A 22,334-nucleotide genomic window follows, 5' to 3' on the forward strand; every position below is an offset into this window, starting at 1 on the left:
GACCTACATCCCAGCTCCCCCCATACTTTTTAAAAATTTGAGACAGGGTCTTGCTAAGTTGCCTAGGCTGGCCTTGAATGCAATCTTCCTGCCTCAGCTACCCAAGTAGCTGGGATTACAGGTGTGTGCCAAAACTGAGCTCAGCATAAACAGACTTTTAAATAATAAAATAGCATAAATAAGTGATTGGCACACTTACAGACCCATAGAAAATTTAAAAACTGCACAGGGCTGATCTCTTTTTATGAGCATTCACTTCCTATTTTTTAAAAATGCAAATGAGTTTCATGGTAAAGAGGTTTTCTTTCATTTTATCTTTTGTTACCTTCTACTGGTTATATAGAGCAAAATCTAAAGAAGATAAATTCTTATTTAACACAGAATTATAAGTTCTTTTACATTCAGGATATCATTAGTATTCTTTTATTCAATGATATCAAAAGACTATTTGAGAACTGCTAGCTAAGTTTATAAGATAAAGCTACATACAGTCAGTGCTTTGTAACTATGGGTTTCACATCCAGGGATTCAATTAATTTTGGATTAAAAATTGTGTGACTTCATTGAATACATACAGACGTTTTTCTTGTCATTATTGCCTAAACAATACAGCATAACAATGATTTACACAGCATATACATTGTATTAGGAATTATGACTAATCCAGAGATAATTTAAAGCATGTGGGAAGATGTGCATGCAGAGGTGACACCATTTTACATAAGGGGAGTGAGCATCTGCAGATTTTGGTGTCCACAGGGGGCCCTGCAATGGATCCCCTGGAGCCACTGGAGGACAACTGTATATCTGGTGCACACAAGCAACAAATAAGCTCCAAAAGTGATGAGGAAGGACTTATGTAAGGACAGACTCAGATTCAGGGCAGGTTATAAAAAAAAAAAAAAGAAATGAAGATCAGTTGGAAAGGTACCAAAGTTTACATGGATGTTTATATAAAAAAAATAGCTTGGTCTAAAATAGTTGTTTTTCCTCCGTGGCTGTACTTAAAAATCACCAGGGAAACCTTAAAAGGCCCTTTGCCTGGGCCCCACCCCCAGCTCCACTGAACAGAACTCTCTGGAAGCTGGTGTTTCATAAACTCCCTGGGAATCTCAGGCACAGCTGGACTGGGACCCGATGCTCTGAAGGGATCAATGGGCTTCCTAGTATGAGTTATGTGGGGGTGACTTCAAGAAATAGTTATTTTTGCTAATAACAAAGTAGAGACAGCATGCCAGTAGCTTTTCTAAATGTGGCTTCCACCCAGGGGTTATGGCATGCTGCTGTCAACTGCTACAGGAAAAATAAATTGGCAGTGTCATTATTTTGAGAGGCAAGAAGATGCCCTCTGAAAGCAAAATCTATAAAACTGAAGACACAGGGATAGGTAAATGTCACAACAGCAAGAACAGAGCCAGTGTGAGTGTCCAGGACTTGTGACTATGTGTTAAGGGTGCTGCTCTACATGGATGTGGCACATAGGGACAAGCTCTTACCTATTAAAAATGGCCTGGAGGGATTCCTCAAATCGGCGCAGAACTTTCGGAGGGGCCGGCCACTTCACGTGCTTCCCGTAGTCTCTCATGGTCTTGATGCCCTGGAAGCGCTTGGCCACCTCGTGGATGTAGGACTTGACTTTGTAACGCCGGTAGTACCTGATTATTGTCAGAGCCGCCTTGGTCCTCCTGTACCGCATGCGGGCCAAGGTGCCCCGCCACACCTTCACGATAGAGAAAGAAAGAGGAGAATGTTGCTGTCTGGCTGAGCAGTGGGTGACTTTGACATTATAGTAGCTGTTTGTTTCACAAACTCAACTGAGGAACTTGCTGGCCAGTACACAGGGGCCAGAGCCTAACCATGCCAATTCCGTGTGCCACCAACAGAAGGTGCTAGGAACCACGGTGGTCATTTGATAGGTCTCATTAGTCTGTGTAAAAGCTTGTGCAGAGTTTCAAAGTGGAGTCTTGTTTTAACTTTATTGTCATGAAAAGAAGAAAACCAAAAAGAAAATATGTGTAGATAAAGATTTTAGGAACGTTGAAAGGAAGCAAGAAGAATCAGAACTGAATGCCATCTATAGTTCTTTGGTGAAGCTTAACCGTACAGATTACACCGGCCACTAGCTGATATCATTTTGGATTTATAAACTGATTCCAACACAACCTGTGCACCCAGATCCCCAGGTGCGAAGTAAACTCCCAAGAATTTAGTTGTGTTCCTGAGAAAAGGGTGAAACAGATTATCAACATAATAGGATTCTTGTTGTTTGGGGTACTGCGGAATGAAGCTAGGAGTGCTTTACCTCTGAGCCACATCCCTAGCCCTATTTATTTTTATTTTTGAGACAGGGTCTTACCAAATTACTTAGGGCCTTGCTAGTTGCTGAGGCTGGCTTCAAACTTTCAATCCTCCTGCCTCATCCTCCCAAGTCATGGGATTACAGATGTGCACCACCACACCTGGCCACATGAATGTTCATGAAAAGTTTTTCAGTGTCAGAAATCAGTCAATATGTACATGTCTCAATGCCAACTTCATCCAAGCATAGTGTTAGAGACACTTCCATTTTGTTCAGAATACTGTGTCCAGGTATCCATTTTCTCAACCTCATGAGCAAAAATAAATTTGATGTGATCTTCATCACTGGCCCCTCTTTATACATTTTCTCTACCACCAGCAATATTTCCAGTCGGAATCTCTATTCCTTTCTGCTACCAGAGCTTGCACCATCCCAAATATCCTAAGTGCATGCTTACTTGTGTCCACCCCCATGGTGCTCCAGTTTCACAACCACCTTAGATAACCATTCCAATTCTTAGGTTGGTGGCATATTCCCCCCTCCTCCCCACCTGAAAGGGCCAAGATTTTCAACCTCTCATTCAAAGCCCACACTATGGGTCCTCCAGACTCCTCCGGGTTTCTTTCTTTCTTCTTAAATCCCCATCTGTGCCTACAAACACGTGCACTGCCTCTTTTATCCAGCTGTTTGGGGAGCGTCTTCACGCAGACCCCCAACGTGCCCCACATGCCTGTGATGGGCTCCCTTTGCAGCCTGCACACAGACAAGATAAATCTCTTTGCACGTGACATGGGAGGATCCCAACGGTTCAAGAAAGACCAAAATATATAAGGGAAGCAAGGCACACGAGCCATTTGTGATGGGGATCCGGAGTTCACATGTAAACAGTTATTTAGAGACAAAGAAGCAGTAAAAGCTCTCTCACGTGGCATTGGCACATCGGCCCTTTTTAGTCCAAGTGGCTCTCTTCCCTGTCGCCGAATGCACTGTGCAGATGGCTGAGCGCCTCCACCCGAGTGCTCAAATAAGGGACCCTGCTGTAGCATCTTGAGAACCAAGGGAATACAATTAGAGGGTGGGAGTGTGTGATTCAATTTCTTAGATAAAACAACATTTTTTTTTTTAAAGTTCATGCTGTTTGTGGTTTTTTATTTTTATTTTTTTTTCAGGGGAAGAAAATTAAGACTCCCGGGAGCCACACTTACATAGAAAAATCAATCCTGAATTTCCAAAGGGCGTTTTAGAGAGCTTTTTATTAAAATATTTTGTTAGATTCTTTAATAATTCTTAAAACGTTTAATGAGTAAGTACTCTTTAAGGACAAGTTTCATCTGTTTTTTTTTTTAAACCCCAGGTTTTGTGCAGTTAGAAAAACACAAATAGGGGGCTGGGGATGTGGCTCAAGAGGTAGCATGCTCGCCTGGCATGCGTGCGGCCCGGGTTCGATCCCCAGCACCACATACCAACAAAGATGTTGTGTCCGCCGAGAACTAAAAAATAAATATTAAAAAAAAAACACTAAAAAAAAAAAAGAAAAACACAAATAGTACAAAATGCTTAAAATAAAAGGCACTTAAAATAAGGGGCACTTTCCCTCACCCACCTGACCCCCACCTCTCCACCTCGAAGTCTCAGTCGACACAGATCATTTCAGCTGCTGCTTCTGGTATTGACTGTCACATTTATAAATAATACACAGAAGTGTTATTTCTTGGTTGATTCCTTTTAGAAACAATCCAGATTAAAGAAGTTGGTGGTTTAGTTCTCTTGCTATCATTTTTACTTCTTCTATCATCCAAATAGTATTTTACGTGAAAAATTTAAGTTGATAGTGTTCACGTTACATGGATCAATAATTTTATATATTGAATGAGTAATTCATGTGCATATATTATATGGCATCATATATTACATTGGTTCATGGCTTTGCTAAGGAGTATGACTACGATTCCTTTATCAAGTGAATCTGGTTTTACCTATAGTCAAGAAAGTAGAGGCAACTTTTTAAAAATTGGCTTTATCTTCTAGTATACCTACTGCTATTTTTTTGCCAAATGCTCTTGAGGACCCACCAAATGACCAGCACAACTTTTCCAACTGCCAGGCACCTTAACTGAAACTGGTGTTTCCTGACTCTCATAGACTTTACGCCCTCCACTCAACTGTTCTCCTGGGACTTTTGAAACTCCTTCACACTGGTTTCCTGATTCCTGAGATAATGTCCTTCTCATTCTTCTTCCATCTGTAGTTTCCAAGAAAAGGTGAGTGGCCAGTAAATTTCTATTCTCTTTAATTTCCTTGTGAGTACAGAGCAGTTGCCTAAAATGTGTGTCCTGGGGAGAGTAGTTAAGAACGGGCTCTGGACCCAGGCTGTCTGTGTCCAGGTCCTGGCTCTGGTTGTAATTGCTGGGTAGACTTGAGCAAGCTTCTTTACCCCCTGTGCCTTAGATTTATTATCTGCAAAATGGGCATGGTAATGGTGCTTGCCTCACGGTGTCTTGAGGATTAATGGCGTCAATACACACAAGACACTAAAGGAGTGCCATGCTGAGCAAGCACAGGCTACAGTGGCTTCTCAAAAGCCCATTCTTTGTCTTCAGAAGGCTGTGCTACTTTCCTTTTGTATGTGGAATTTTTTTCTTTCCTTGGATCACGTGTCAGTGTGACCTGGAAACTCCTTCCTGCATGTGAGCCATTCTTCCTCAGCCTTCCATCTGCCTCCACATAGTGCTTCACTGGTCTTATTGTATCTGCTCTGTACAACGGGCTGCGTCATGGTTTGTAAGCCTTATCTAGTCTTTCAGCTGCCCAAGAGCATGGGGAGAGAGCTGGGGCTTTGGCTCATTGCCATCGAGGTCTTTCCTTCATTCTAAGGAAACAAATGCTTCCCTGAGTCGAAGTCTACCGTGGGTTTTGGCTCGGTGTTCTTTCTCCATGCTCCCTGGAGCTCTTCTTGGGTAAGCAGTAGTAATTATTGCTAGCATATGCTCCCCGTTCATGGATCTTTCAGATACAGGAAAGAGGGTACACCTTGCTGACTCTTCTTGCTTGGGCAAGAAGTCTTTTCTCTCTCTGCTTCATGCCAGCGCCTTCAAAAGCAGCAAGACTTTCCAGAATTCCCTCCTTGTGCTTCTCCATGTTCCATTTTTCTCTTTGATTTTCCAGTATCTTTTTTTTTTTTCCAACTTGGTCCAATTTTTCTTACCCTGGATGACACTTGTCAAAGCTTACAGTATAAAGCTGTATCTTTTTTTGGCTTCAGGATTGGTGGCATGTTCTTTGTGGTTTTTACATTTGATATTTATTAACTCATACCGTTTTGAGGAAGATAAACTCTGGGAGCCGCCAGTTCTATCACCAACTTTATCAGAAGTCCTCTTAGGCTTTATTTCTTTTTTAACATCAGAGAAAGAGTACCATTGAAAATCTACAGAAGAAAATGATTCTATGGGAAAAAGTGGCTCAGGTATTTTTCTGTATAATCTAAATATATTTGGTTTAAACAGATGATACTACCATAAAAGTTTGTGTGTCCACATGGGGAAGAGTTTTGCTGCTTAACTTGCCAAGGGTCTGCAGGCTGGAATTTAAGATGGAAGACCAATGTTTCCATTCTCCCATTTTATTTCAAGCAGCGTAAACTGTCTGGTATTTCAAGAGCTATCCAAAGCTTACCTCTGTGGAGGATTCTGCCTGATGACAGAGGTTCAGAAAGCAGAAAATTAAAGGTTTTATTCAATAAACAAATGCTTAATCCTCATTTGCACATGCCTGAGAGGTTCAACAAACAACAAGGAACAGAGAGGGGCCCTTGTTAAACCCTTGTGAATACTCGAGGTGGAACCAGGCTTTAGGATGTGGTGCAGGAGGAGTGGGGGCCGCAGGACGTGACCTGGTGACAGGGAGCAGAGCCACAGAGGAGGAGCCAGGAGACACTTCTGAAGAGAGGACCAGAGGCCAACAGCTCAGAGGACACAGCGAGGTCTAACACAGTGCTGGAGCAGCACTGCTGGCCAGATGGCAACAAGGCACCAGAGTGACCTTTCTAAGACCACAGTCCGATCATGCCACTTCCCTGCTCAACACCGCAGTGGCTCTCACTGTCCCTCAAGGCAAAAACCCACAGTCCTTCCGAGGGCTTTCCTGGCCCCAGATGACCCGGCACTGTTCTCTCCCTGGCTCGCCCCGGCCACAGTGGCCTCCCTGCTGCACCTGCCTAGGTGTACATGCTTTATGGATGGTGGACTTCCCTATAGGGTGATTAGTTGGGGACAGGCCATCTGTGGGGTATCCCAGAATATCAGTATCTGAATGATTTTGTCCTTGCTATCAGAATTCTCAAAGTGAAGAGGGACTGAGGGGTGGGTCTCCTCTTCAGCATGGACACTGTCATATCCTTGGCTTCAGTATGGTGCCTGACTCCTCTTTCACTCAGCGGGTATCCCCAGACCTGGTTCAGTTTCTTCAGACAGTAAACTCTGTGCCATCTTTCAGGATGAGACTGAGGTAGCCACTGTGCTTTGTGAGGTCTGGGAGGAGACATGATGGTCTAATTCTTTTTTTTTTTTTAATTTTTAAAATTTTTTAGTTGTCGATGGGACCTTTGTTTTTCATTCATTTATATGCGGTGCTGAGAATCAAACCCAGTGCCTCACACATGCTAGGCAAGCACTCTGCCACTGAGCCCCAGCCCCAGCCCTCGGATTCTTTTTTTGTACAGATTTTGAACCAACTTCCTCCTGTAGTTGTACACCTCGCCCCTCTACAGAGGTACCTGGTCCTTCCCATTCCAGATCTTTCCACAGCCTCTGGTCAGATGGACTGGCTTGCTCCTTGGCCTTGTTCTCTACAGGTACTTTCCCCACCTGCCTGGGGGAGGGACTACTTGCTCACTTCCAAAAGTATGCTGCTGTCTCTTGTCTGCTGTTGTTTACACCACGGTTCTGTTCCTCCCTGTGGGTTATCCAATTTTTATTCCTTTACTGTTCTTTCAGAACATTGAGAGTGAATATCAACACAAGTGTCGCATTTGGCCAGATGTTTTACAATGCCATCTTAATTCTGCCCTCTCTCCCTGCTGGTGTGTATGGTTTTCAGTGGTCAGGCTTTTCAAGGCAACACCTGGCAGTCAGGAAAGCCCAAAATACACTCTGCAAAAGGCTCCGGATTCTAGGTTACCCTCTGAAGAAGTAGGTCAATTACGTACCTCTGGTTTATTCTCAGCATCACACACAGGCCAGCCTCCCTTTTTTCTCGTCCCTTGCCCCAGCTCCTCATGCATTTTGCTGTTTGTTTTTAGTTCCAGTTGCCATGGGTGCTGGGCTTTTCCTGTCTAGCTGTCAGTACAAATCAGAGCTCAGAGGACCTCACAGCTCTCCAGGATCCTGGACAAGAATCCTCCAAAAATCTTAGCTTTCCAGGCCCTCTGTGCCTAGGGACAGTTTTTAGAGGTCTTTCTTCCATTGCAACCCATAATTTCCCAGGGAGGCACCCTGGCAGAGTTGGCAGGTGAGGGTTAAAGAGTGGTAGTGTTAGGAACAGAGGAGGGTTACTTAGGTCCCAGGCTGAGCTCTAGGCAAACTGTAAAATACACAAAATTTGTCTTTGATATCTATATACCCCATCCAACTTAGAATATGACAGTGGCATCAATGTGGGATATTTTATGATTGATTAGCAAAGGCATGGCCCCTCCTAAGAATATTTTAAAGTAAGATTCAAAGATAGAAAAAAACCTCCCAGCATCATTCCTCTTCCACTCAAAGATCTCTGTGAGGAACAGCATGAGTAAAGACCGGATGTGCTATTTAAGACACGAGTGTCCACGTTTTTTATCAGAATTGCAGGTTAATAATGTACTGAGAAAAAATAAGATCCAGCAGATATGATTTATAGGTTTTTAGCACAATTTCTGACATGAAAGTTCCCAAGTTTTATAGATAAATTAATAACATTTTGGGATGACCTAGGGGAAATCTAACTAGCAATGAGATAACCAAATCTCCAGTCAATTAGCAAATGTAAAGCTATTAAAAAAGAGACAGGAAAAAAAATCACAGGTGAATCTGATCATTATAATCTGTTCTGATGAGCTTAACTCTCTTGGCAGGGGTGCAGTGGAATGTCATTTAGCAAGGACCACCCCTGACTGCCTCACCTCAGCCTGGGAAACTAACCTGCTGAGTTAGTGGTGCATGAACCTTCATTTAGGTGCATGAACCTTCATGTATGTTTTATATGTGGTTTGTCTGGATCTAGTGGCCTGGTCATTCTCTAGTGCAAACAGTTGTTGTATATTAATGATTTCTCCCCTGGGGACAACAGACTCTGACAGCATCCTCATAACTGTAACTTCAAGAAGCAATTGGAGCTTGTAGTCTATTCCTGCCAGAAGAACCGTTCAACATGAACTCCATCAAAGGCCAACTGCACCTGCTTTGCAGGCAAATGAAAATAAAACGAGTCAGCTACTAGGCTTAGTAATTCTGATAAACCTGTCAGGATTCAGTCTTGTTCAAAAGTAAACATTTGGCAAAGCTATACAGGAGTGATTTTTTCTTTTATTTGGCTCCATTTTCTTGAAAGAAAAGGTATAAGATTGATAATTCAAAATCTTTCAAGTTAAGAATAACTCGAAACTGCTTTTTGATGTAGAAATGTGGGGTTTTTGTCAAATGTTTGAGTATTTGAGCAGATCCAACAAGGTATCCAGAGGTGTTTCAACTTTGTCTCCTTAAAAATAACCCAGATACTTGCAAATGACCTCAATTGTGAATGGTTCCCCAGATCACTCAAAAACTCAGATAATAACTGATATTTGAAAGGACCAGCCAAAGGTGTACCCCAACATGTACCCCAAAATGTATCTATCATTTTGATAGAGTTCCAAATGGGAATTTTGAAACATAGGATTCTGAAATGCTCCCTGAAAAGAGGGTTTGAAAGAGCTGCATATTGCACTTCCTTTTTGAAAATTCATGATGCACATCATCATATTAAAAGCTCTGAGAAGTTCTACATACATAAACTTGTTTTTAACTTTAACAGAATTATTTTTAAAAACTGTATTTTAAAATTTTTATTGACATTTTCACCTACCATTGACACTCCTAGTAACCAATGCAAATAAACTATTGTTTAATTTTACAGACTTTCCTCCACAATACACACATACACACGTGTTATTGTTAAGAACTGTTTAATATAAATGGAATCTAGGTATAGAAGGAATATACCTCAACATAATAAAGGCTTATATCACAGGCTCACAGCTAACCTAACACTCAATGGTGAAAAATTAAGAGTTTGTCTTCTCAGAATAAGAACAAGAACAAGACAGGGAAGCAGAGTCTTACCACTTCTCTTCAACACAGAACTAGAAGTCCTAGCTAGAGCAATTAGGCAAGAAAAGCAAGTAAGGTCATCCAAATCAGAAAGGAAGAAGTTAAATTGTCTTTGTTTGCAAGTAACATGACTCTACCCAAAAAACTATTATAACTACTTATATGATTTCAGTAAGGTAGTAGTATACAAAAACAGTAACATTTTATACACTAATAACAAATGGAACATATTTTAAATATGTTCAATCACATACATAGATTGTGTGTAGTATGTGAACCATATATCAATGAAGCTGGTATAAAATTTTATTTTAATGTCCATCTTATAGATTATAACATGCACAACTGACATATTACTGTTTACCTTAAATGGATGCTTTTGAACTTTAACAGAATTTTAAAAACAAATCTGACTACAGACTTCTTTGGTATATGAACTAATCATTTTGAAGGAGATCAGGATGTGTCCCCTCCCAAATATGCTACTTTAGCATAGGGATTATTTTAAGATGAAGCTGACAGAGAAACAGCAGGTACAGGAAGGGCTCTCTACACCTCTCCCCATCAGCCTCCTAGTAGCAGGAAGACACAGGGTGAGTCCGTATGAGCAGACCTTGCTAAAACCATCCTCATCTTCCTTGGCTCTCTCCATACAGCGATATAATCCCTAGTCACTTTCCCACAACTTATTAGTCACAGAACTCAAAATCCCCTCTCTCTCGAATAGTCACATCTCTGCATTTTATGGCCCTTTGTTAAGATGGTATACAAGCCCCAGAGACTGACTACTTCTTAGGATTTTCACTTCTTTTTGGTGAAGCTTAGTGCATATAAAAATATTAATACCAATAAAATTTGTATATCTTTCCCCATTTATCTGTCTTTGTCAGTATAATTACAGGTCCCAACTACGAAACCTAAGAAAGGATAAAGGAAAAGTCTTTTTTACTCCTCTACAATTTACAAAGAACCAGCTTCTATCCATTGGGGAAATAGTGAATTCTAACAAAAATAAAAGGTCACTCAAATAATGAAATAAAGAGTTAATTATGCCTCCAGATCTAGACTATAGAATGCTATTATAATTATGTACGAAGCTTATTTTAAGCTGATTAAAATTCAAAGTAGAAAGAGAAATTAGCTGTTTTACATAACTTTTCTTTTGCTAATAAAAGGCATACACATTTGTTAGGAAAGACATGCTTTCTTGAATTAAGTAAACTCTTAGAAAATAATATTGTATCAGCATTTAATTTCCTGATGTTGATAATTGTCCTATGGTTATGGAAAAGAATGTCTCTGTTTTTAAAGAAAACACAGAATATAGTAAATTAGCCCAAGAACCAATTGTACACACACAAATATGTCTGCAACCTGATCTCCGTGTCTAGTTACATACACAGGGTGAGAGAGAAAACCAAAGAACACACACAATGCTGCAAATACAGTAAAAATTTAACATTTGAAGAACAAGTATATAGGAATTCTTTATACTAAACTTTGCAACTTTTCTGTAAATGTATAATTATTTCAAAATCAAACTTCTTAAAAAAGTACCTTTAAGTGATAGAGAGGAGAAACTGCAGAATACATTTTAAACAAATTTACATACATAAAAGTGATCATCATACTTTTTTAAACACCAAAATACTGTTCTAAGGACTATTTTTACTTATGCTTTATGAATATTGGTGGGTATATATAATAAAATAGAAAATGATAGCATGTTTGGGTATGTAAATGAGCCTATGTTATTTAAACAAATTGAAAATGTGGCTAAGGATGGTAAGTTAATTCTTATGCTAACCCACTCTGGAATTATATATATATATATATATATATGGAGAGTGCTACGCTGGGCCATATTCATGCTGGGCAATATTGGAACCAGAGGCAAAAGAAAAAAAATCAAGAATCTGAATCTTGTCCTCATTTAAAAATTTGATCTTTTGTTCATATCAGTCTTTCTGCATTTGTTTTGGTTTTTTAAAATATTGCATGAAAATATTATATATCTTTATTACATTTTTTTTTAAAGAGAGAGAGAGAGAGAGAGAGAGAGAGAGAGAGAGAGAGAGAGGGAATTTTTTTTTTAATATTTATTCTTTTTTAGTTCTGGGCGGACACAACATCTTTGTTGGTATGTGGTGCCGAGGATCGAACCCGGGCCGCACGCATGCCAGGCGAGCGCACTACTGCTTGAGCCACATCCCCAGCCCTCTTTATTACATTTTAACACCGTGTGTGTGTGTGTGTGTGTGTGTGTGTGTGTGTATGTGTGTGGGGTAATGGGGATGGAACCCAGGGTCTTGTGCATGCAAAGTAGGTACTCTACCACTGAGACACATCCCCTGCCCTTTGACACCCCTTTAAATTTATATCTCAGTGCAGTTTTACTCACCTTTCCCTAAACCTGGTTCTGCAAAAAGATATAAAAATTATAGAGCAAAACCAGTGCAGCAGCTGGAAGGAAAGGGAGGGCATGCCAGGCACATGCTGGGTTCTGCACTAGGTGGTTTACACATGCTATCTCATTTAATTCTCCCCGGGGTCCAGGCAGGCAGATGTTTTAACATTTTACACAGGAGGAAGCTGGGGTTCAGAGAGAATGAGGGACTCTGGATCATACAGTAAAAAATGAAACTGTTCCTCAGCCTGGTCTAGCTCCAAGAATTGATTACAGTATCTCCTGAAGCTGTCACACTTAATGACAGTCTAATGTATCTAGAGCAATGCTTACAATTTGATTTTTCTCTCTGAATAAGAGACTTGGGCTTGCCTTAATAATTCATAGTAGGGTTAGTTTCAAACATAATATAACTCACTACAATCTTCACATAAATCCCCAAATTTATAAAGTTTGGAGGTAAGTCCGATCTTTTCCTAATGGCATTAGCATAATTTAGTTGTATGGATCTTTCATGAGAATAGGTTTATGGTATTCTGATAATAAAGGGGCAGAGATGTGGCCATGGAGATGAAATGAGTTTAGGCACTGCAGCTATCACACTTATCAAAAGGCAGAATGTGGTTTTGCTGCCAAAGCATATATTGCAACTCAACAGTTGCACAGAAAAAAAAAAATCTCTGTATTAGTTAGTTAAGGCTTTCTTCGTTAATTCTGGATTGACTATTGTGAGGAATTACATACACATGCTATAGAGTTACATTTTTCATTAGAGAGTGAAACCACACTTTGGAGAAAAAGTTTTGATGGATTAAAACATGATTTAAATTTTGGCAATACCAAAAAACCTCAGACTTAATGATAGCTGAGTTACTTTTAATGCTCATGAAAAAAATTAACTAAAAATGAATAAACAAGATTTTGAAAAAATTATTTTAACATTAGCATAAAGGCCCAAGGACACATTAGACACCCATCAACAACAGTTTTTTTTAAAACAGGAAAAAGAAGGAACAAGCAACTCAAAGGGCTGAGGCAGGAGGATCATGAGTTCAAAGCCAGCCTCAACAAAAGTGAGGCCTTAAGCAACTCAGTGAGACCCTGTCTCTAAATAAAATACAAAATAGGGCTAGGGATGTGGCTCAGTGGTTGAATGCCCCTGAGTTTAAACCCTGGTTAAAAAAAAAAGGAGGAACAAAATTTATTACATTATTACATGCCTAAGGTATGGAATTATTAGACTCCAGCAGTAATTTCTAATTCTCTTTTGGGCAACTGGATTTCTGTCCAGACATCAACTATTTATCAATGTATTACTTTGAAAATAATTTTGTATCTCTATCAAGTATTGGGATTATTTTCCTTGATTTATATTACTGTGGTAATTAGGAATGTACCTAAAATTCATGGGTTTTTTTTTTTTTTTAACTACAAGTATTCTTCAAATTCCTACCATGCATGGGGTTTCTGTAGGAAATACAAAGGAAACAGGAGACACCGATGACAATCTAAGAAAAACCAAGTATGCCTATGAGACAACTAGAAAACAGCTACAACGAGTCCTTTAAAAAGTGTGATCTGGTTAAACGCCTTGTAAACTTCCACAGGGCTGGACTCCTCAGGTTGTTTCAAGGAAGTCCAGCACTGCTCAGACGGACAGCTCCTTGACCGCAGGCACTGTATGGAGTGGAAGCAGCCTGCGCTCAGACAGGCCCATATGGCCTGCAGGGGTCCCTGGCGAGGCAAGCTTTGTAGACTTTAGGTTCTTCACCTGTAAGCTGAAGAGGTTACACTAAATGATTTATGGGAGTTTCTATTGGCCTTCTATTGTTACAACTACTGAAACAGTAAAAAACTTAAAATGTATTTCAAAGGTTCTTTCTGATGCACAAAGTGCACATGAAAGTGAGAATCACAATCTTTGATTTTTGTCTGCTGACTGTTATTACCCATATGGGAAGGAAGAGGGAACATTTCATTGTAGTGTGCAGTGCCTTGTGCTAGACATGCTATACACCCTCCACCCCACCGCCTGCCAGTACTGGGGATTGAACCCAGGGGTGCTCTACCACTAAATTACATCCTCAGCCCTCTTTACTTTTACTTTGAGACAGACAAGCTCTCGTTAAGTTGCTGAGGCTGGCCTTGAACTTGCAATTCTCCTGCTTTGAGCTCTGGAGTAACTGGAATTACAGGTGTGAGCCACTGTGCCCTGCTCAAAGCACTTATTCTTGACATCTATTTGTACTGCATCATGTTTCTCTCATAATAATCTGTCATAAAAAGTGAAAAATGCATTTGAGATAAGCTGAAGTCATACATTAATATCTTTTTGCTGGCAAATGCTTGATTTGGGAAATGATCATTGTTCAGCCCTGGGATCCCTGCTTCTACAGAGAAACACAATTCATGTTCACAGCTCCTGCAACTAGCCTGGCTCTGTCTGTAGGTGATGGAAGATAGGGATATGTTTTAAATTTTTAAAAACTTTTTAATGAGAAGAGCGTTCCTCAGTGTAGCCTTGCTCCCCAACATACCATCAGTTACTAGGGCTCACTATGACAATGATGCTTCCTGGAAGGGGGCTTCAGAACATTGGGGGAAGGGAATAACCTGGAAGAGACCCTCAGTCACTTAGGGTAAACATTAAATATACTTCCTCTTCTCATTTTCCTTTCTCAGATTGTAACTGATAGAAAGTGGGATGGCAGGATAAGCAATGTACCTTTATTAAGGACAGATACCATTTCTTTTTGACTGGTGCAAGTTTACACAAATATGCGGAACATAACAGGGTGAAATAAGAGGATCAAGACTGGTCATAACTCAGTACAAAACGACAGCAAAAAGATGGTGCTCAGGGAATACAATTCTGCTGTCTGGGAGCATGGTCTACCTGCAGCAAGTATTAGAGTAATATAGAGCTCATGCTAGAATAATGTGGTGACACAGGAAGAAATGCCACTCTTCTAGAGAAAAATCTAGATTAAGGGAAACGCTGGACTTGTTTGGTGATGTTGAGGTTTTATGTTTGCTCACACAGCGATAACTATCTTTATTCTGAAAAATGTTACCAGAAACATAAACTTGCACTTGTAAATCTAAAAATCCTACTCCTCAGCAGTTTCTTCCTGAAGAAATGCTTTAAAACCCAATATTTGAAAAGTGAGGTTTCTTAGTTTTATTTCAAGTCAGAACATAACTTAAATGAGTGTCAATGGGATATGATTAATTTCCAACCAATTTCTATTACTGTTGAAACTATTATTTTACAAATAAGTATTTCACTAGTAATTTCTTTTTATAATTTGCACACTTCTACCTTTTATCCCATTTCCTTTAGATTTCAATTTCCTACTGATTTATATGAGTTCTTTATAAATTAAGAGAATCATCTTTTGTCATTAACATTTTAAATATCTTTTCCAGTAAATACTTTGATACCATATTTAGTTTGTGGTTTTATAGAAGTTATTTAATTTTTTTATATAGCCAAGTGTACTAACTTTTCTTCTATGTCTACATACACTTTTTATATAAAACTGAGGCATATAATAATCATCAAATGCTCTGCAATGTCTTTTGCTTTCCCATGTGATCTAATATCCTCCTGGAATGTGATTCTGAATGGTCTCACAGTGCTCCTTCTGAGAGATGCATATGCAATTCAGTTAACCTACCCCCTACTGTGAGATACTTTTGATATTTTCTCTTTTTGAAGTTTAAAAACAATGTTTTAGTAATATCATTAGGTATAATGATATATGTAATGATTACACGAATGATTTATGGTAAAGTTCTAGACAGAGAATTGATGCTTCGTTACATTTGTATTTTCAACTGCCACATATTAAAGTCTCCATTTCCAAAATCTTGCAACCACCTTGCAACCACGAGGGGGAGCCAGACTTAAAACGCAGAGGGTGCGAGAGAGGGCTCAACAGAGAGGCTTCCTGTTGTATGAAATTAAATCTGCCTTCTCTCTATGCCAGCTTGAATTGCATTTTCTGTGATTGCAACGGAACATACATGATACAGTGATTGTCTTTTGAGTAATGGAAGTTTTAAATGATTATACAGAAATATTTATCAATCTTTGCCTATTTTAATTAGTTTGCTGCTGATATGTTTAGAAAGGCCTTCCCTGCTTTAAAATCAAATCTGTGTTCATAAGGTGAATGTGAAAAATAAAAAAAAGATGAATTTGTGATTTTAAGATACAAGCTCATGGGGGTAAGAAACTTAATCACAACTAGAGTACAGAGTCCTTTTTAAATGATCACTCCATGGATGGTAAGGGATTGTGCTTATTCCAGTAAATTACCCATACTTAAAAATTTGTGAAATGCCCACAAAAGCTCCAAATTCTTTGAAATACAAATGAGTTGTCAGCTACAGCTGATGAATATAACAAGAGTGGACTCACATCGATATGAGTAGACTCAATCTAAATGAGCTCCTCCCTGTGGGCACCAAAAAGGTTTAAATTAGAAATCTTCATGAGAATGTGTTCTCTGAAATAGAGGTGTAAAAGTCACTGGGAAGTAATGAGGGAAGATGGATAGATACAGAAGGATAGTTAGATGTGTCAACACATACTTAACTGCAATTATTTGATGACAAAAGTCCTAAGCTAAAAAGGGTCTATATTATAGTTTTCATATTACCAATCATAGTAAACCAGGATGCAATGTCAGAAACACAAATATTTAATTCAATCAACTCAGCATTAGACCACCCAGTTATTCCTGTATGTGCATCATGGAAATATTTTAAGATCATCAAAATCTACCCTTCTTTTTGGTCTTTTTCATTCATCTCAACTGACTTATGATCAATATTTCATGGCATGCTCCTACAGCTGCCCTCCAGGTGTCCTTCTAGAAAACCCCAAACCAGAACCACAGCTCAAACCGTGTATAGACCTGCCACACCAAACCTTGAACAAATGGATGTGTGATAGCATCAAGAAGTGATAGAAGCCCAGACACTACGGGGATACTGCTAAAAGGCCTTCAACTGTTCAAGCTCTTTCTTGTCAAAGTCTCTTTGCTTGTGTCATTTCTCTGGCTTTAATCCTCTCTCCTTGAACTTTTCTTAGGGTCAAGTCTTCACATTCTTTTTTCTTTTGGGGGGTGTGGGGTGGGGATTGAACGCAGGGCTTTGTGCATGCTAGGCAAGCACTCACTATTGATCTACATCCCCAGCCCACCAAACTCCTTTCTGAAGCAGGGTCTCACTAAGCTGCTGAGGCTGGCCTTGAACTCGTGATCCCCCTGACTCAGCCTCCTGCAGCTGGTATTACAGGTATGTGTTACCACACATGGCTTCAAATTTTTATACTCTTAAAGTCTCAGGCACCTCCTCGGAAAGATCTTCCTAACTTCTCTAAAATACATTTCTCTGTCCTCTGAATGACTGCCCAAGAGCATTCTTTCATAACTATTAGGCAATATGTAATTGTTTGTGTTTTGTGCCACTCTTTGACTCTAGAATGCATACTCCGTAAGGACAAGGTCTATTTCTTTTTTTTTTTTTAAAGAGAGAGAGAGAGAGAGAGAGAGAGAGAGAGAGAGAATTTTTTAAATATTTATTTCTTTTTAGTTCTTGGCGGACACAACATCTTTGGCCGCACGCATTCGGGGCGAGCGCACTACCGCTTGAGCCACATCCCCAGCCCAACAAGGTCTATTTCTGTTTTGTTCACTACTGTATTTCCAAAGAGTAGCTAGCAATAAGCATATTTGCTAAATAAATGATCACTGACTTCAACAGAATAGATAAATATATGGTGGGTGTCATGCAGTTCTCAAGTCTTACAGAACTTCAAAAACAATGTTGACAGTTGATGGTTCTAGAGCAGTTTAGTATGAATAAGCACCAACGTGAAAAATTGTTGCCAACTGGGCAATGAGCATCTTGACGCATGAAAATCTGGGCTTCAGTGAATACCCATTTATGTCAAAAGAATTTCACTATGGCAGTCACTTGGGAAGCTGATGGAGGAGGATTGAAAGTTCAAGGCCAGCCTGGGCAACTTAGCGAGATCCTGTCTCAAAATAAAAGATAAAAAGTGGTAGAGTGCCCCTGGGTTCCAGCCCGTAGAGAAAAAAAAAAATGCTAAAAAATTAATTGAAAATTCTGGTTCTAAGTACAAAAACATGGATATTCTAGATTAACTTCCTGTTTCCCTGTTCATTTCAGTTACAGGATATTTATTTATTTGCACTGGGGATTAAACCTATGGGTACTTTACCACTGAATTACATCCCCAGCCCCTTTTTGCTTTTTTGAGATGGGGTTTTGCTAAGTTGCTGACGCTGGTCTCAAACTTGGAATCCTCCTGCCTCAGTCTTCCAAGTTGCCAGGATTCCAGCCATGTGCTACTGCACTGGGCCCACTTAGGGGATTTTAATTTTTAAAAAAGCCTTTTTTCCCCTTTCTTTTTGACAAAAGGCACTAGCTCAGTATCCCTACATTTTGTCAACTGACCAAGGAACATGTGCTCAGCCTCACTCTTTTGTAGTGAACAAGACTCAGAAAGAGCCTATTGGTTCTAAGGTGCATTATTCTTTTTTTCCTGGGCCTGTGAAAATAACAGAATTCCTCTGGTACTGAAATGAGAGGTCATTAAAACAAAACAGACTGGGAAATTCAGTCAAGGGCAAATCTGCAAATATTATATATTGGTTCTCAACTGAACAAAAATCAGACTCCAAATAATGTATAAGGATCAGTTCCTGGTAACATTACCCTAATAAATTAGCTTCCCAAGTTCATGGGCCAGGAGATGAGAGAAGATGCTGCAGATAGAGGAGCTCTGGCTTTACTGCAGCAGGTGTGGTCATCTCCAGGTCCCTCCTCTCGTGCACAGGTGACCCAGCAGGAGTCTGTCCTTGAAAAGGGGCAGGACACCCTCACTCCTTTTTCACACCTCCAGGGACTCTGGAGTCTCATATTATGTGGAGTCATCATATTATGATGACAGGAGCTAGGTGGCCCAGAGGCATCTCAGAGTTACTGTCTGGAGAGGCTTATTCCCTATGTAAAAAACAAAAAACAAACAAACAAACAAACAAACAAAAAAACCATGGAACAGGGTTTCTAGGATTCTCATATTCAGGAATATCTTTACTTGGCCAGATCAAGGCCACAGATAGAGCTGTTTGACTTACCATCCAATATGAATTACAGAAAACTATCCTATTACTAAATAACTTTGCTCTTTTTAAAAATTTTCAATACTGGAGATCGAACCCAGTGCCTTGTGCATGCTAGATGAGCACTCTTCCACTGAGCCACATCCTCAGTCCTTCATTTTTTTGAGACAGGGTCTCACTAAATTGTTTAGGCTGGCTTGGAATCCTCCCGCCTCCTATGATCCCAGCCTGAATAGCTGGGATTGTGGGTGTGTGCCACTATGCTCAGCATAGTTTTGTTTTTCATTCTGTATTGTCTTCCTTGCATAAATAAGTATGTTGCTGACTTTGTTTTAAATTACTGTCATCTACAAAGAATTCTGTGCTAGGTTATATTGTGATTCACCAAATAGTCACCTTGACCCGTTTGACCTTCATGGATTACTCTGTGATGTGACCTGTTTTGGCCAATGGGATATAAATGACATGACATTTGATTGTGTGGTCAGCCTTGCCCTCTTGGGCTTCTGCCATTACCATGAAAAGAACGTGGCCTTGGGGTCTACTGACTTCATAAAAATGGGCAACAAATGGAACCACCCTGAACTCAGCCAAGACTGGCCAAGCCACAGATGCATGAGCAAGGAATAAAATCTGACCTTTACACTAAAATTTGGGGGTAGTTTGGTAGGTGGAATAGTGGTCTCCAAAAGATGTCCACCTCCCAAACCTTGAAACCTATAAATGTCATCTCAAAGGGTAAAAAAAAGTTTGAAGTGATTAAGTTAAGGGTCTTGAGATAGATAGATGATCCTGGATTACCTGGCTGTGCCTCACTGTGGTCACACACATCCTCATCAGGAGGTGGCAGTGGGAGATTTGAACAGAGCAGAAGGCATTGTGACCATGGAGGCAGACGCTGGAGTGGTGCAGCCACAAGCCATGGGATGCTGGCCGCTGCCAGAAGGGGGGCGAGGGAAGTCATGGATCCCCCTCACCTCTGGAGAGAACACTGTCCTGTCAACATCTTGATTTTGACCTTGTCAAACTGATTTCAAACTTTCCTCCAGACTGTGAAAGAATACATTTCTGTTGCTTTAAGCCACCATGTTTGTAATGAGTTTTCATAGCAGCCCTAGGGCACTAATCAAGGTGGTTTCTGGCATAATTGTGGCAACAATTTACAAACCCAAACCAATAACGTCAGTATTAACAATAACAGCAAATACATGTCATGGTATTTATGAGTGTTTGAAGTATGTTGTTGAATATCTTAACTCCTCTATTACAACTACTCTCTTAAGTATTATTTTATCTCCTTTTTACAGATGACAAAACTGAGGTGCAGAGAACAAAAAAGGAAAAAAGAAAAAAAAAGTACATCCTGTAAGTGTCATAGCCAGGACTGGAAACTAAAGCCAAGCACTATCTGTGGTCGGGCAGTATAGCAGTAGAGTCTAGAAATCACCCAGAAGTTAGTGACTCTTAAACTCTGAGAGCTGAATTAAAATTTCCAGTCTTCTTTCCCAGTTGAGAATAACTCTTGTAACCACTAATTTCACCATTTGCTTGGCATTACTAAGGTACCTTATTTAAATGCATGTAAATAGCTATTAAATTTTCACAAAAATTATGCTTTTTTGTACAGCATAGTTACTAAGAAATTTACAAATCCAGAACTACCTAGTATTGAGTCATATAATGTAAATGTATTATTGATAAAATGTTGCCCAGGGCTACTGTGTACTGGGCTATATGTTGGGGTCCCTGTGCAGAACACAAATTTTAAAATATGGCTTCCCTCAACAATTTGGAACTTATTTGAAGAGGTCAGGCCAATGGGCAAAATTACTAGAAGATCTAAGATTTAAACACAGGTTAAAGACTATAGAAGTTACAGAATCTAACAGGAATTTTTCGGCTGAGGAGTTTTTAGAATTCTGAGAAGTTCTCCACCCTGAGTTTCCAGGGCATTCCTCAGGAGAGACACATACAGGATGTACAATCCCTCAGGTGTGCCCTCCTCACCCACTCAAGGAGGCAAGTATAAATGTTATAGAAACAGCCCTGAATCAGCTCCTACTGATAATTCACAATCAATACTTATGAGTAGCAAATTACTGTACAGCTCATACTTGATTACAATAGATGTGCTCCCATCTAACACTATCATTTACAGATTAAAGAAGTGAGGATGACTTAAAACATCATACAAACCCAAACCCTGAAACCTACAGCAGGTTCCTGCCTTCCACTGAACTTGCCATCTCACCGAGCCATATACAACCAACACTAATAGAAGGGGTAAAGCTGATTGGACTGGTCTGGCTGGAGGACTTTGGTGAGAGGTAGAATCTGATTTGAAGAATGTTAAAAATGAGGCAAACGACGTGTGCAAAAGCACATGGATGGAAAGCAGGAATGGTTGTGGGTCCAGTAAAAAACAAAGCCACGAGATCATCCTAGGAGGTGACAGGAGGTGTGATGGGTGCCAAGTGCCGAAGAGCTGCTTTTCATTCTGTAGGTGCCTGGAGGGTTCTCACCAGAGGACAGCCTCAGGACAGCTCAGATGTCCTGCAGACTGGACTCAAGGAAGGAGGCTGGGAGGGGCATTCAGAGGTGGACTGGGGCCTAGGCACAGCCAACTCCAGAATGCTGCTGATGCTCACCTGGAACCCCTGAGCTCGGTGCACAAGGTGTGGCTTTCTTTCTGTCTTTCTTTTCTTTCTTTCTTTCTTTCTTTCTTTCTTTCTTTCTTTCTTTCTTTCTTTCTTTCTTTCTTTTCTTTCTTTCTTGACAGATTATTATTTTTTAAATATTTATTTTTTAGTCGTAGTTGGACACACTACACACTTATTTATTTTTATGTGGTGCTGAAGATTGAACCCAGGGTCTTGCACGTGCAAGGAGAGCATTCTACCACTGAGCCACAACCCCAGCCTGTGGCTTTCATATTTAAAACCACGTGTGTGAGAGAGAGTGGGACAAAGACTGGAATGGTATATTCAGAAATGTACATGGTGGTCCTCTTCTGGTGGTGAGGTAATGGGTGATGTTACCTTATTTAATTTTAAAAAACTTCAGCAACAAATATGTATGACCTTATAATAAAACCTGTCTCTTAAAATTTTAGAATGAAATGATGT

The 22,334-nt window shown here is 40.0% G+C and overlaps 1 protein-coding gene across 2 annotated transcripts in view; it reads right to left on the minus strand.

Moving 5' to 3' along the window:
* Myo1d (myosin ID) overlaps window positions 1–22,334 on the minus strand; it is a 311,508-nt gene that overhangs the window by 135,078 nt on the left and 154,096 nt on the right. For both annotated transcript variants that reach the window (XM_026388876.2, XM_026388875.2), the window contains exon 17: window positions 1,497–1,720. In XM_026388876.2, the coding sequence (XP_026244661.2) occupies window positions 1,497–1,720 (224 nt within the window). The remainder of the gene's footprint in view (window positions 1–1,496; window positions 1,721–22,334) is intronic.

The sequence above is a fragment of the Urocitellus parryii genome, chromosome 7, assembly GCF_045843805.1.
Source record: "Urocitellus parryii isolate mUroPar1 chromosome 7, mUroPar1.hap1, whole genome shotgun sequence".
Lineage (NCBI taxonomy): Eukaryota > Metazoa > Chordata > Mammalia > Rodentia > Sciuridae > Urocitellus > Urocitellus parryii.